Raw genomic sequence first — 15832 nt, 5'->3', positions numbered from 1 at the left:
CAATTACTTCCTGTGAAAGAAAAGCACTGTGGAATTATAAAAATACTATCCATTACCTGCCCATCTACCTATACTTCCTCCTATTTCACAGATGAGAAAACAAGGTCAAAAGTTATAAACAAAGAAGCTAGTTCTAGAACCCAAGTCTTCTGCCTTCATTTTATAGCATGGCCTATACTATGCCACTCTATCAGAGGTAGCGGATCTGGAAATTAGGCTCTAAAAACCATTGGAAGCCCATCGAGAATGGCTCTATATCAAGATACTCTTTTCACACACAGTTCCCTCTCAAACCAACTCTAGTGTATTAAAGGGATAAAACAGTGTACCCAAGGGCTGGCAGAGGGGCTCAAGTGGTAGAGTGCCTGCCTAATAAGCATGAGTTCAAATCCCAATACTGCCAAAAAAAACCAAACCAAAACGAAAACAAAACACTGGTGCACCCAAAAATCTGGCAAGTACTCTTGATGAGACTTTGAGGATTTGTAGGGGTTAACGGAGTACAAAAACACCACTGAGGCTTCTAACAAAAGAGTAGAGCAGCATTTCCCTGACACACTGAACATGTCACGGTATAACTAATCAAGAACCTCTGCCTCTGCTGGGCTCTGGTGGCTCACACCTGTAAACCTACTGAGGAAGCAGAGATCAGGAGGATCGCAGTTCAAAGCCAGCCCGGCAAATATCCTATCTCAAAAAAAACCCATCACAAAAAAAAGGGGGGTAGGGAGGGGCAGAGGGAGTGGCTAAAGGTGTAGGCCCTGAGTTCAAGCCCCAGCACTGTTTAAAAAAAAAAAAAAAAAAAACCCTGCCTCAAACTCTCTGGGCCTGCATCTATTCCATACTTCAACTGGCAATCCACCAAAGTCAAGTACTGCCTTTAGAACAGTAACTCCAAAAACTCACCAGAAATAAATTCATTTCATTTGCCTTCTAGTGAGTATTCTTCAATCCTTCCAATACAAGCCGGTACATCAAAAGTCAAGTATCCAACAAATGTCCTATGTACGTACCTCACATCTACCAAGATTCTGTGACACCTATGCTTGCATGTACTAGGTGACCTTGAGCAAATCAAATCCTTTCTCTGGGTTCTGGTTTATAGCCCAAAAGGGCTTGGGTTCTAATTTTTCTAAGTTCCCATGCTCTGGGATTCTGTTTGACACAGGTTAACTACACCCTCCATCTGTGACCACACAACCTTGTATTAGAAACAACACTGACTGGTTCATGCAAATTTCCCACATTTATATTATTGTTAATGTTACTCGTAACACTATTGTAACTACTTTTAGACCATGAGACATTTGTAAAAACTAGAATTCACAAGAAATGGCAACACTATTAGGTGTTGTCTGTGAAGATGCTGTCTGTGGTACACATGCTTAAAAAAGGGGCAAAAATCCTACCTGCAGAGAAAGGAGAAAGCACCACCAGCTCACCATGAAGTTCCTAACAAGGATCTATAACCAACACTAATCCTCTTTTTTAACACCACCTCCCAAAGACACAAAGTTTTATTTACTTATTTATTTTGGTGCTAGAGACCAATCCCAGGATCTCATGCTCCGAGGTAAGTGCTCTACCACTAAGCTAAATCCCCAACCCCAGCAACACAAAATTTTTAAGAGATATACAAATATGCTAAACATATTTACAAAACAAATTTTACTATCACCAGTCTTTGTTTTTAGTTCAAGAGTTAATTTCTGGGGAAAAATGGGCAGCCAAGCTGTATAAAATAATACTATTAACAGGAAGCCTTTTATGGGAATTTCCAAGTCATTGGCGCACAAGTTCAAAATGTTGTAAATTTAAACACTACTGCTCTTGACTTCTCCTCAGGAAACAGCAGTTTAATTTGAAAGCTCTCCAGGACTCCAAGCAGCACTAAAATCCATACACACAGGCAGTGTTCACAAAAGGAAGGCTAAAGCTGTCCAGAACAGCCAGATGCTTTTGCTTCTGTATATGTCTTCCTAAGACGTTCTACAAAGGAAGGAATTGATTTTTCAGAAACAAGAAAACTTCTGATACTAAAGTATCTTTCTGTCTTGCTATTCTCTTTTCCCTCAAAACAATTTCTGTCAAAAAAAAAAAAAAGACATAACCTCTGTATTGATTGGGAAGTATTCTTTTTAAGATTTTAGCCTCAGAATATGACTTGAGGACAGGCAATAAAAATTTCCTCACCAGTTTCTAAATTTGTAAAACCTCTTAATAGGCCCAGTATACTTTGATCAATAAAATACTTAGAAATCTTAGATGCAAATTAAATGAAATAAAAGTCCTCCATGGTCACTCAGCATCCAACTATTCTCGCAAATTGGATAAGACTGATATGAAATTTATTGACTGAAAAAAGAGGACAGCCCGTCCTCGAGGAATGTGCCCTCTGGCTCAGTCACCCTGTGCACATTAATACATTAAGTTCCTCCCTGCAGCTGTAATACAGTAGGCTGATATGAAAAGGACACCTTTTCGAGAGTCCTCCAAATTAAGCAGCTGGTACTCAGTTAAGGACTTAATTTCCTATGACTGAACTCCACAATAATAGATATTAGTCGTAACTGTAACTTACACGAATAAAGGAGGTTAACTCTAGATAAAGACACTGTTATTTTGAAAAATAATGCTTTTAGTTCATTATAACAAGGGAACCACAACAATACCATTAGTGGTTTCTTGCCTCATACTTCAAATGGGAATAAAACCTGGATGGAAATGCCAACGGACTTTGAAAAACATAAAGGAGTATAGTCTTTACCAGTGGAAACATGGTGGTACAGACTGCACTGTGAGAAGAACTATGTCAAAAAGAAGAGGCTATGTATGGTGGTCCACACCTGTAATCCTAATCCTAACTATGGAAGGCAGAGATCTGGAGCATCATGGTTCAAGCCCATCCCGGGCCAAAAGTTCATGAGACCCCATCTCATCCAATAGCTGGGAGTGAGGGTGTGCACCTGCCATCCCAGCTACAAGAGGAAGCACAAAGAGGAGGAACGCAGTCCAGGCCTGCCCAGGCATAAAGTGAGACCAGACTGCAAAAATAACCAAGACAAAAAGGGCGGAAAGAGTGGCTCAAATGGTACAACACCTGCATAGCAAGTCTGAGGCCCTGAGTTCAACTTCCAGTACTGTCAAAAAAAAAAGAAGAAACATTTAGCTAAACAGAGCATCAAAAGGGCCTCCCAAGACTCATTTCAGAACCTAGAATTTTATTCTGTGCTTGGTGTTAAGATACTACAATCCAAAGCTAAACTGAGCAGTAAAAGACAAGAAGAAACAGCAAAAAGTTCTGGCTAAGGGTCATTTCACATAATGGTGTCAGTTAAGTTTCTTTGTGCATAGGTCTATTTGTAAAACCTGCAGCAGCAGCAGCTTCCATACTGGGCTCTCTAAATGTATGCTGAGACTCTTTAGCACAGAGGAAAAACTACCCAGCAACTAACCCCACAAAGCTCCTCGCCTGGTGGCTAAGGAGCAATACAATGCTCTCCTAAATGAACATGTCAATATTCATACATATACCTGAGTGTGTTTCTTTCAAAAAAAAAAAAAAAGACACACAGGAAACTATACACTTATTTTAAAATGCTGCCTTTGCACACAAAACTTTAGACATTTTTACGGATTGCTTTGGACTCAGCAATTCGTTCCTTAATTGTATAGCAGTGGAATGTGGCTATTCCTAACTTCTATTTGTATTAAGAATAGTTATTGCTTCTATACATAAAGGAATCGCTCAGCTTCCTCAGGCAACTATCCTGAAGGACACAACATTTCTTTAAATATTTTTTGTTAAAACACACACACACACAAAACACAACTTGAGACCCTACAGGTACAACTCATATAGGGAAGAGGGGAGTCAAACCTTGTGTCTTTACCTGAATTCTTCACTTCTCATCCCCAGAGCTTCAGACAGCAGAGAACTCAGCCCTGACTCTCAACTGCAATTCTGCTCATCACTGGCTAAGAGGGCACTTAGTGATGGTGTCAGACATTTTTCTGAAAGGTGATTTACTTCTGAAAGGTGACTTACAGAACATATAACCTGACACCTCATATTAAAAGGGGACCACCCACACAGCTGTCCTAAGACACAAGAACAGCTCTTCAATCCCACATTCTTATTCCACAGAGCCTCTTGCAAAAGGGCCACAGTGGAAATCATGTACGCGTGAAAGTAGTGTTCTCAATCTTTCCACTAAATGACACATTAAATGATTTGGCAACAAGAGGACCCATCATAGACTCTAAACATTACTTTTTAGTACACCCTATAAAACATTAGTAAGCCTACACAATCAGTGGCCTGAAGGAAAACTTAACCAACTCTTTATGCTCATTACGAGCTTGTCTTCAGCAGGTAATGAAGGCATGTTGTTATCCAACTGAGACTGCTAAAGCAGACATTAAGACAGCTTTGCTCCAATTATTACTTTAGTGGCTAGAAGTGTACTATTGCTCCAAATTTCACTTTCACTACCTAATAAACTCACTGGCCTCCCAACAAGGCTTCTTGGAGCTAATGGCGCCCTGCATTCATCCCACCTGAAACTATTACCAAAGGAGAAGAAATAACTAATGATCTGCTCAGGGAATGTCCTCTCTGAGCCTCAAACTTATCTTTGAAGCCACTCCAGGTTTTCACAACTTTCTTTCTAGACTAGCAGCTCAGAGCACCAAGAGTAACAAACACAAGGCTCAAGGAGCCCTCAGACTAACAGAATCTCCACTAAGAGGCCTGCTTTCTTCTGGATACCTATTTATTTTATAACAAATGGAGCCCTTTTGGGACTATTGTTTTGGGAGTCCACTTTAGAACAAGGATGTTCCTGAAATATCATGCCCAGATTTGAGACCAGTCTGTCTATTTTCTCAAAAGTTCACAGGAACATGAGGTGGGAGTAGCCAGAGACATCCGACGGAAGATACATCAAATGAGAGCTGGCACTGCTCATTCTAAAACAAAGCAGGGAGAGCCTATATCCTTCTGATCTGTGAAAGAAAATATTACATGCCACTCATAGGACACTCACCTTGAGAATTTTTACAACCACTCTCTCATTGTTGGTGATGTTAATAGCCTCAAACACTTCACTATACTTTCCCCGACCAAGTTTTCGAACCAGTTGGTAATCATCTTGATTACTGTGAAAGGCAAGAGACACACACATGAATGCTAGGATTGGGGGTAACCAAGCCTATGTCCATTCCACACAGCGGCCAGCCGCTTGCTCTAATCAGGGGTGCAGAAGTGTCTATGCATCATGGCCCAACTCATTCCCTAAATGAAAGCCGGCAGGAACTTGGCTCCCTTCACTATGCAGAGCTCCTCACCTAACTGTTCATTCCTAAGTTGGGGAGACAGGGCAGGAAAGCAGCCCTGTGAGCCAGTCGGGGTGGGGGGTGGGGTGGGACGCGAGCAAAGCATCCACCCTGGCGATCCAGAGTGTCCCCTGACGAGAGGCAGTACCTGCTGGACGTCTGTGACATTCTTCCTCCCACCCAGCCCAGCCTCATTTCAGAAACTAAAAAGGCAAGAGAATTTCAACAGCTCAGGAGAACAGCTGTTGTCTTCCCATCCCACTGGAAACCCCTCACTTCCCCCGGGCCCTACACTTCGCCCCGGGTCAAGGAGCAATCCTGGGGGGCGAGGGAAGTGCAAAGGAGGGGTGCGGGCCAGGTGGGGGAGGGAGGAAGGGAGGAGGAAGACGAGACCGTGTGCGCAAAGAGAGGGAAGGGGCCTCGCCCGCTACCCCCCGGACCCGGGCAGCGGTCGGCCAGGCCAAGTGCGGTTTGCGCCGGGGGTCGGGGGGTGTGGGGGGGGGTAGGGCGGCTTTACCCCCAGCTCGGGACGTGAGCCTCGTAGTCCCAGTACTCGCGGCTCCTCAGGCTGTTCACCTCGGCGTAGACCCGGGCCCGACTGCCCGCGGCCGGGCCGGGCATGGCGGGCGGGACCGGGGGGCGCCGCGGGGCGCCGAGGGCGGCGGCGGCGCGGCGGGGGGCGCGGGGCGGCGGGCGGAGGAGGCGGAGGGCCGCTGGGCGCCGGAGGAGGAGCAGGAGCGCGGCGGCGGACGGCCGCGCCAGGCCGGGCCCGCGGGGGCGGGCGGATGGACGGGCGGGCAGGGGGCGCGGGGGGCGCCGGCCGAGCCGGCCCGGCCCTGGAGCGGCCGGCGGGGCTCGCGCTCCCGCGGCGGCCTCTGCTCGGCTCGCGGCCCCGGGAGGCGGTGGCGGTGGCGACACCGGCAGTGGCGGCCACCGGCCGGGAAAGGGGCAGCGGCGGCGGCGGCGGAGAAGAAGGAGGAGGAGGAGGCGGAGGAAACCCGGAAAAGGGGCTGCGCTCACTAGGAGCGGCCGCTGCCCAGCCCCGGGCCGCCAGGGCCCACAGCGCCCCCTGCAGCGCAGGGGGACCCGCGGGCGCCGGCCCCGCCCCCCGCCGCCCAGCCAGGCCCGGGCCCGGGTGTCGCCAGCGCCTTTGCTCCTGAGCCCGCCATCCGACGCCCCCACCAGCAGGCCGAGGTCAGGGTGGCCTGTCCTAGGGACCTCCGGCCACCCTGAATGCATCCACTCGCCTCATCCTGTCACCCACCCTCAGACTGCCGTCCTGGGGCCTTCCCAAACTTCGACCCTCTCCTGAGTATCCCGGGGACCGCTAGTCACCCCGAGTACACCCACCAAGACCCCTCTCCCATCTTGTCATCCATCTGTTCCCACCAAGTCTCTTCCCAAGGACTCGCTCATCATCCTCAGAACCTCCCCCATACCCCATGATTTCGCCCTCTCAGGAACACCGCCTCTGGACCCTGCCCTGTGGTCATCCACAGACCCCTCAACCCTAAGACTTCCATTCTTCATCCAGATCCTTCCTTCTACACCGACACCCTCCCCCCAGTTCCCTTGCAGAGCCTCTCCCAAGAACCTTGAGTCTCTTCTGGGGTCACTTGGTTGGTCAGGTTGCTCTATTATAAAGTTACTCTTTTGTAGCTAATAAGTGATTTGTAGGGAGACACTTTGAGGCCATAAATATCCTGTTTGGGAGAAGGGTGAGTCCTGTCTGAAGGGACTGGCTCCTAGGTAGGAATGGCTGAGGATGGGGTGAGCAACCAAACTGACCCCAAATCGGGATTTGCCTTCTATCCCTGAGCACTGCTCTCTCTGATCTTCTGGGCCCCTTTTCTGCTTGTTTTTGCACCCCATATCCTTTATCAACAGATCCTCCTCTTCCAGGTCTCTCTTGACTCCAATCCCTTTTCATATACTGTTTTCTGGATGAGACCTTGTTCACTCCTCCTTCTTATAGCTACGAGCAAAGACTGTGGAGCCAGATCTATCCAGTTTTGAATCTCAGCTCTGCAGTTTACCAGCTGTGTGACCTTGGGCCAGCACTTACAAGCTGTGTGAATGTGAGTCATTCAGTTTCTTCCTCCCTCCAAGCTTGTCAGGGGCACCTCCATCTTCCCATGGCTGACTCCATTTTCCTCTTCAAGTCTCACCTGAAAGGTCACTTTATCTAGAGTTGATACTTTTCTTTTTTTGGGACAGTCTCAGGGATTGAACTCAGATCCTTGAGCTTGCTAGGCAGGTGCTCCATCACTTGAGTCATGCCCCAGGCCCTTTTTGCTTTATTTTCCCGGTAGAGTCTGCCCTTTTTTGCCCAGGCAGGGCTTGAACTGAGATCCTCCTATCTCTGCCTCCTGAGTACCTGGGATTACAAGTGTGAGCCTCAACTAGAGTTGATACTTTTATAAACTAGAACCCTATCCATATCCTTCATAAAATAGCCCCTGTTGGCATAATTTGTTTCCTGTCTCCTCCCTATAAAAACAGTATGAGAAAAGAACTAGAGCTGAATGCTCACCACTGGTTCACCCACCATTTGCCTTCATTGACTGGAGTTCTGTCCCACAGATGCCTTTTTGGTTACAAAGGGATGGTGGAGGTCACTACTGCCATAGCCATGGATCCTACTTATCCTCAGTCAGCAACCAACTGACCCTCTGCTGTGAGATACTGAGAAAGGACACATAATCCATCTACATAGATGAACTCCTGCCAAGAACGTTTAACCTGAATCTAATCATGGGGTCTCAGAAAAATCTGAACTGGGGGGACATTAAGCAAAAAAGCCCACCTGGACTCTTCAAAAGTATCAGTGTCACAAAAGAAGCCAAACCCTGGAGAAGCACTCTTGATTCAAGGACACTGAGAGCTATAACTGAATGAAGTGCATGATTCTGTTAGACTCTGGATTTTAGAAGGCAGGCAAGGGGTGCAAGAATACTGCTGACAGAAGGAATTCGAGTAAAGGATGCATATTGCGTAGTCGTATCAGTGTTAAGGTTCATGAGTGCCATCGTTGTTTTGTGGATGTGCAAAAGACTCTTGATTTTAGGAGTTACATAATAAGTGTTTAGGGACAAAGAATCCTAACATCTGCACCTGATTCTCAAATGGGACTCCAGAAAAGCAAGGGTTCCCAGGAGCATAAGAAAGGGGAGGGGGCCATTGGCAGGGAAGGGTGACAGTTGGTGAATGTGACTGAGCAGCACATAAGCTTGCAACTTTTCGGTAGATTTGAGATTTCTCTAAACCAAACCTTGAAGAAATTAAAGCATTTGTGGAATTAGTGAGCTTTGGAATTTAATTCCCAAACGCAGAAGATACAAACATGTCTGAGATCTCAAAGTCGATTTAGGACTTTGTTTTTCCTGGCAAGCCCCTGTGAACTAGTCCAGGCCAGAGATTCTTAATCTCAACCCTTGGGTGAGTTTTCTGGGTTTCTTGACACTGAGTGCAGAATTAATGGAGTTTTTTTGTGTGTGTATGTGTGTGTTGTGTGTTTTCACGCACAAACTTGTGCTTTTTTCATTAGCACGCATCACATTTTCAAAAGAAGCCATGACCCAAAAAGGATTCCAAAGCATTGATCTGACTACTCTGTCCAGGCCTGGCTGGGGCCCCACTCTTCACCTCTACCCTTGCCCACCTTCCCTGCTCCTCCTCTCATCCCTCTCCATGCACCCACACCCATCTCGAGTAACCTGCTCCCACACCTGCGGGATGCCTGAAGATTCACCCACACACCACTCCAGATTTGGCTGACACTTCTCTAACTCAGCCCTGAAACCTGCAGTTGGCCCTCCCACAGCCAAATGGAAGATGTTGTTATGGTTTGTGGGGAGGAAGGTTGGGCACCCCAGAGAATTGGCAGAGACCCGCTGCTTCTCCTTCCCACCTGCCCACCATGCAACTGGCGTGGGTGCCTGGAGAGGCCACCAATGCAGGCTAAACTGAAGAGTCCTGCTTGGGCATGGGAGGGGCACACAAGTGGCTGAGTGTGCCATTGGGAGGTGAGCATAATCTGGCTTTACATAGGAGAAATGCAAGAAGACATCTTGAATCAAATGGCCCAATGGTTTCTACCAACTCCTCCTGTATCACCAAATTCTATCTAAACACCAACCACCCCCCATTCATAAAACAAAAACAGATTTTGAAGACCTCAGAGAAGTCTATTTTTATTTATTCATTTATTTTTGTTGCTGGAAATGAAACCCAGAGCCTCCAACCCAAGCCTTCTATCTTAACAAGGCCTATTGCCAAAACATTTGGAAGGTTTATAGGATTTTACCCTGGACCACTACTTCTTAAAAACCTAACCTAAGAGCTGGGCATGTTGGTGCATGCCTGTAATCCCTACTACTTGGAAGACTAAAACAGAGTGAGTGCTTGAGACCAGGAATTTGAGATCAGCCTGATAGACGTAGTCTTGAAGAAAAAAAACAAACATACAAGCAAAAAAAAAAAAAAAACCCAAAAACAAAAAACTCCCCTGAAAACCTAGCCTAAGAAAATATTGGAAACTATGAAGAAAGAGCTATTAATAGCAATGACAGTTTGTGTGTTTTATGTCATTGAATCCTGTTAAAATAAAACTATTCAAAGCTACAAACCATCAAGGTTACACTTTAAGTGGGAAGATTGTACAATATGTGAATTATATCTCAATGTGGCTATTTAAAAACTATGGGTTGGAGCTGGTGTAAGATTTCGGATAAGGAAGTCAAGATTCCAATGACAAGGACAACTTGAGGCAGAGTCTGTGTTTGAGCTCACAAAGTCCATTTCCTTACCCCTTTCTGATTCAGTACATCCTCCGATCGGACCAGAAATGTTCGTCATGAAATCACCTTTAATCATGAGGTGTAAAACAACTTACATGTTCCAAACCAGGGGGCCACTTAAATACCTTATGATACCTCCCCACGGTGAAATAGTAGGTACCATTAAAAATGATGGTTATGAGGAATTTTTAGTGATGAGAAAAGTTTTATAAGATTTTTAATAAGTTTTTTTAAAGTTGTACATATAATCATGATTACCAGAATAATGACCTCACCCCACCCCACTGCCTATTATCCAGAACCTGTGAACATGCTATTTTCCATGGAAAAAGAAACTTTGCAGATACATTTTCATATTTTTTTCAGATACAGTTTTTCATACACAGATACCAATGAAACCTGTTATTTTGTACAACTAGTATATGCTAATATAAAAAAAACTAAAAGAGAGGAAAAATAAATAGAGGAAGGAAGGAAAGAAGGAAGGAAGGAAGAAGGAAAGGAAGGAAGGAAAGATGGATTTCAACTGGCAAAACAGTGGATTTAGGATGATCACAGAGGTCCTTGTAGGTGAAAGAGAGAAATAGGTCAGTCAGGGAAGTAGCTGTGTTAATGGAAGCAGTGATCAGAATGTGGTGATGACTGGTTTTGTAGATGGAAGGGGACCATGAGCTAAGGAATGTGGGCCACCACTCAAAGTTGGGAAAGCGAAGGAAACAGATTCTCCCTTAGAGCCTCCCAAAGGGACAAAGCCCTGCCAACACTTTGGCTAGTCAATTAAGACCACCTCAAATAAATATGTGCTGTTTTAAGCCCCTAAGTCTGTGGTCCTTTGATACAGCAGCAAAAGGAAACTCCTGCATAATCAATGACAAAGGCTCTTTCCCTTTCCAAAACTTTATTCAGGCTCCTGAGTCCATTATGAATGTCCTTGTTGGGGCCAGTTTGAACAAAAATCCTGCTAAGTCACATAAGCATATATTTTCCATCGCTAGTATTTTACTCCCCTTGACATCTTATCACCCTCTCCTGTCTTCAGCAATGATCCTATCAAGTCTGTTTGGCCAGAAACCCCCTGGTCTTGATCCTTCCTTTTGGTCATTTTCCATCCACTGACCCCTACCCTGCTCCTTTTTTCATCACTAAAATATCCTCGAAATAAGTAAATCTCCACTTGTCCTTGCTGGAGTCAGAGTTGAGCGGACTCTCTCTTTCCCACTGCCAGACCCTGTACAGTGGTTCTTATTCCTATTACCATAGCTCCTCTTTGAATAAGACCCACTTTCCATCTTTAACAAGTGTCACAAATAGTTTTTTCTCTGGCATTAGCAGACATTTTTCAAATAATCCAGCCAGTAATGTAAAAGAGCAAAAGTTACTCTTCATTGCCTTCCAGATTCCCAGTTTGGTGTGTGTCCTTCTAGGCCTTTTCCTATTGGATTAAAATATGTGATACAACTGACATTCCTTTGCTTCACTTTGCTTGGTTTCAAAGCAGGATGTCAAAGCATATACATATATCTGATAGGAAAAATTTCAGATATGCAACAAATACAGAGCAAACAAACTGTATGAAATGGTAAGATTTGACTTTTATAATCAGGAAAAAAAATCCTTCAATGTTTCCACACTATTTCTAACCCTTGCTCTTCTCCTAACAATGTGTAGGTTAATGGGGGCTTTTCACCAGTTGGGAGAGGGTACCAGGTAAGGAAACGGGATCTGAGTTTTCTCTGTAATGTAGGGAGTCCACAGGCAATGCTGGGTGCTCACCTAAGGGTGTGTTTGCAGCTCCAGACAGGTGAATAAAATGTGTTAATCAGTGTGCAACTGGCTGCTCTCCATCTGGGTCCATTGCACAGCATTTCTTAGGGATGTCACTGTTTGTTTCTTTTTTGTCCTCATCATCCTTACACTGTGATCCACTGTGTCCTCCACCCAGGCAGTGCCTGTAACAGGGATGGAGGGAACGTGATGTGGCCTGACCCTAGCAAAAGAGCTGCAGAATCTGAATTTGCTGCTGGTGCCCTGTGGAGACCCATCTCACTCAGCGCACGTGACTGGCATTTTTAGTACCTTCCCCATCACACGCCTATCAGAAGCTTGTGAGCTTGAACTCCAAATCCTCTCAAGGAAGTATGCATAAAGTCATTCAGACTAAAACGTAAATAAAGGTTGAGCATTCCTACTCCAACAATTTGAAGTCCTAAATTCTCCAAAATCCAAAACTTGTGAGTACCAACATGATGCTGCAAGAGGAAAAAAATCCCACACCTGACTTTATATTTTGTGTCAAAGTCAAAACACAGGCTTAGGAAAAATATTGTATAAAATTACCTTCAAGGGTAATGTTCACAAGGGGGGGGTGTGTATCAAATGAATTTTGTGTTTAGACTTCTCCAAGACATCTCACTATGCATATGCAAATATTCCAAAAATCTGGCAAATTTTGAAATAATTCTGGTCCCAAACATTTCGAATGAGGGAAACTCACCTGCATGTGCTATCTCAAGGTGATTTGCATTTTGAACAGGGTCAGGGCTATGACATGTGGCAAATGCAGTGATAATCCTGGAAATTCAACATGAAAAGGTGAAGGGAGGATTTTTGGAAGGTAAGACTTTACTATGGGCTGTTTTCCCCCCAAACTTGGTTCGGGTGGGCATTTGGAGAGGGTATCTGCTATTCTAGCCCCTGATCAAACTATTAAATCTCTTTCTGCCAACTTGCTCTTCCCAGGATGTCTCAGCCCAACCAAATTGCCCAGAATCAACGTCACTTCCCATGTCCCATCCATCACATGTCCACCTGGCCTTCTCTCTGGATGGCCGCTCCCTCTCGTTGGTGCCCAGGGGTCCTTAACCCAAGTTGGTGGCTATAAATCAGCAGGTTCATGAACTTGATCTGAAAAATTACATGGTTATACACTAATCTCTAAGTAAAATTTAGCATTTCTTCTCATTCTGGCTGCAGTTCAAACACACACACACACACACACACACACAGAGCAGTATTAGCAGTGTTCATGACTATGTCACTGTAAAAATCACAGATATTTATTTGCTTGTCACATTGTAGTTGGTGTTATATATTTATTTTTGACAACACTGGGATTTGAACTCAGGGCCTCATGCTTGCTAGGTATGTGCTCTACCATTTGAGCCACACTCCCAGCATTTTTTGCTTTAGTTTGTTTCTCAGATAGGGTCTTCTTCTTCTTCTTTTTTTTTCAGTACTGGGGCTTGAACTCAGGGCCTTCACCTTGAGCCACTCCACCAGCCCTATTTTTTGTGAAGAGTTTTTCAAGAGAGGGTCTTGAGAACTGTTTGCCCGGACTGGCTTCGAACCTCGATCCTCCCGATCTCTGCCTCCTGAGTAGCTAGAATTACAGGCATGAGCCCCTGGCGCCCAGCTTTCAGATAGGTCTTGAGCTTTTGTCTAGGGCTGATCTTGGACCTGGATTCTCCTACCTCTATCTCCTGAGTATCTGAGATTACAGGCATTTACCACCATGCCTGGCAGTTGGTGTTATTTTGAGTTTGTTCTTCAGAAAGCCGGCTGCCCTGATTGATGTACAAAGGAGTGAAGAGGAATCCACCCAGGGCTGAGCTTTCTCCCTGACTCTTCCTCTGCTCAGGGCATCTGTTGAGAAGACTCTGAGCCTGAGAGTGATAGTTTTTTATTTCCCCCAATAGACACCAGTTACTCTACCTTGAAGAACACCCAAACTAAAAAGGTGGTGCAAATGCACACTCTACTTTTTGTTTTAGGAAGTGCTCCATCTGGATGTTCACAGGGGTTCATAAATGGCTGGCAGATGACACAAAAGCCCAGATACCAGTGATGGACTCTGTGAATGTGGGGACCTGCCTGCTGTGCTGCCCACAAGGGCACAGAGTATAACACAAGTTTCCAGGGGTGCTATGTCAACTCCAGAAAGCAAATCCAAGTCCAAGAAGAAAACTAAAACTCCACCTGCCTTGGGATGATGAGCAGTAGTCCCTCCACTGGAAAAGGGGAGGGGACACAGAGGACAGTGGAGAAAAGTGGTGGGCAGAAAGTGGCATTGGTTGCAACCACATTAGACATTGGTGTCATCCTATAACCATTGCTGAGTCAAGCAGGGATCCACCCTAATTCTCCCACAAAGGGAGGATTGTGTCATTCTGCCCACACCTATATCATGACAGCCTAACCCTTAGACCCCATTCCAACCTTGTCATCTACCCCGTCATGTTCTTCAGAGCAGAGATCCCCTCCAGGATGCACAGCTTCAGGCTCATGTTTCTTTAAGTTCTTTTGGTTTCTCAGTATTTATTTTTGAAGATTATAGACCAGTCACTTTGTAGAATATTTCTCAATTTGAGGTTCCCTGGTGCTCCTTCATGATTTGATTCCTATTTATTATCTACCCTTTGCAGAAGCAGCACAGACATAGAAGCTGTGTTCTCATGGCATCCTCCCAGATGACACAAAATTTCTTTGTCCGTTATTGGAGACAGTAATGCCAGGTTTTGTCACTGGAAAGTTTCTCTTTTTACCTTTCAGTGAATACATGCTTGGGGGGGAGCTCTTTTGAAAGCTATATAATTATCCTGTTCCTCTTCAAACTTAATTAGTATTACCATGGAGTGGTGTATTCCTTTTGTCATTCAATGAGTTAATGTCAAATATTATTGTGTTATTTTGATGCCTCTTTCCATGGATCCCAAGCCCTTTGGATATGTCCAATTATTCTCTGAGTTTCTTCCTTCCTTCCTTTGTTCCTTCCTTCCTTCCTTCCTTCCTTCCTTCTTTCTTTTCTTTTCTTTCTCTCTTTCTTATTTTTGTTTTTAGTACAAAAGATATTACAGGCTGGTCTTGTACTTTTCTTGCCCCAGCTCTGGAATCAACAATTACTCAAAGAGTTTCTGATCCCTTTTTGTGGAGAAGAGTGTTTAGAAGTCAAGATCTGGGCAGTGCACTCATTGTCATTACATATTGCTGTCCTCAGGCCTTCTCAATTGGACTGTGCTAGAGAAAAGATGCACACACCCCATTTACATCTGTATCTACTTCTACATTTATCTCTACATATTTAAAGCCATGAGTTCACTCTTGGCATTTCCAATTCCAGCCTACCACACCATAGACTCCACTCTCATTTTCTCCCTTTCTATATTTGCATCCCTTTCTTTTGACAGTGAGCAATCTGGCAGTGCAGGACTCTTCTAGGTGGAGGAGGGGGTGTTAAGAAAAGCTCCTATGAGGAGGCGACATTTCAGTTGAGACTTGCAGAAAGTGAGTGCCTGGCTGTGCAGATTCCAGGACGAGAGCGTTCCAGGCAAAACACGGCCCTAACTGTAGTGACTCTGAGCAGAAGCATATGTGTAGGGGAGGGATGGCAGGAGTCCTGTGACTGGGCTAGCAGGCAGGTGATAGCAGCAGGTAAGAGGGGGTAGTGGAGGTAACACTTTAGGGACCATCGTAAGGACTCGAGGTCTTACAGTGACCAAGAAAGGAAGTCATTAGAGCAACCTGAACCCAGGAGATACAGTATTAAAAAGGCTCACCCTGACTGCAAATGTAGAAGCAGGGGGATGGGTTTTCAGCCAGGTAAATGAGGGGGATGGTAAGGGAGGTGGTGAGAACACTCAGAATTAGGCATCAGCTTTTGGGGATAGCAACAGGATATGGCCTGTGGAATTTAAGGACCA

The 15832-nt window shown here is 45.2% G+C and overlaps 1 protein-coding gene across 2 annotated transcripts in view; it reads right to left on the bottom strand.

Moving 5' to 3' along the window:
* Csnk2a2 (casein kinase 2 alpha 2) overlaps positions 1–5988 on the bottom strand; it is a 38360-nt gene extending 32372 nt beyond the window's left edge. For both annotated transcript variants that reach the window (XR_012441941.1, XM_020164648.2), the window contains exons 1-2: positions 5855–5988; positions 5049–5160 (exon numbers count right to left, since the gene is read on the bottom strand). Coding sequence is in view for 1 of the 2 variants with exons in the window: in XM_020164648.2 (XP_020020237.1) it covers positions 5049–5160; positions 5855–5958 (216 nt within the window). In the remaining variant the exon portion in view is untranslated. The remainder of the gene's footprint in view (positions 1–5048; positions 5161–5854) is intronic.
* Between the last annotated feature and the right edge of the window lie 9844 nt (positions 5989–15832).

This window comes from Castor canadensis, chromosome 15 (assembly GCF_047511655.1).
Source record: "Castor canadensis chromosome 15, mCasCan1.hap1v2, whole genome shotgun sequence".
Taxonomy (NCBI): Eukaryota; Metazoa; Chordata; class Mammalia; order Rodentia; family Castoridae; genus Castor; species Castor canadensis.
This window is presented reverse-complemented; position numbering and strand designations above follow the sequence as displayed.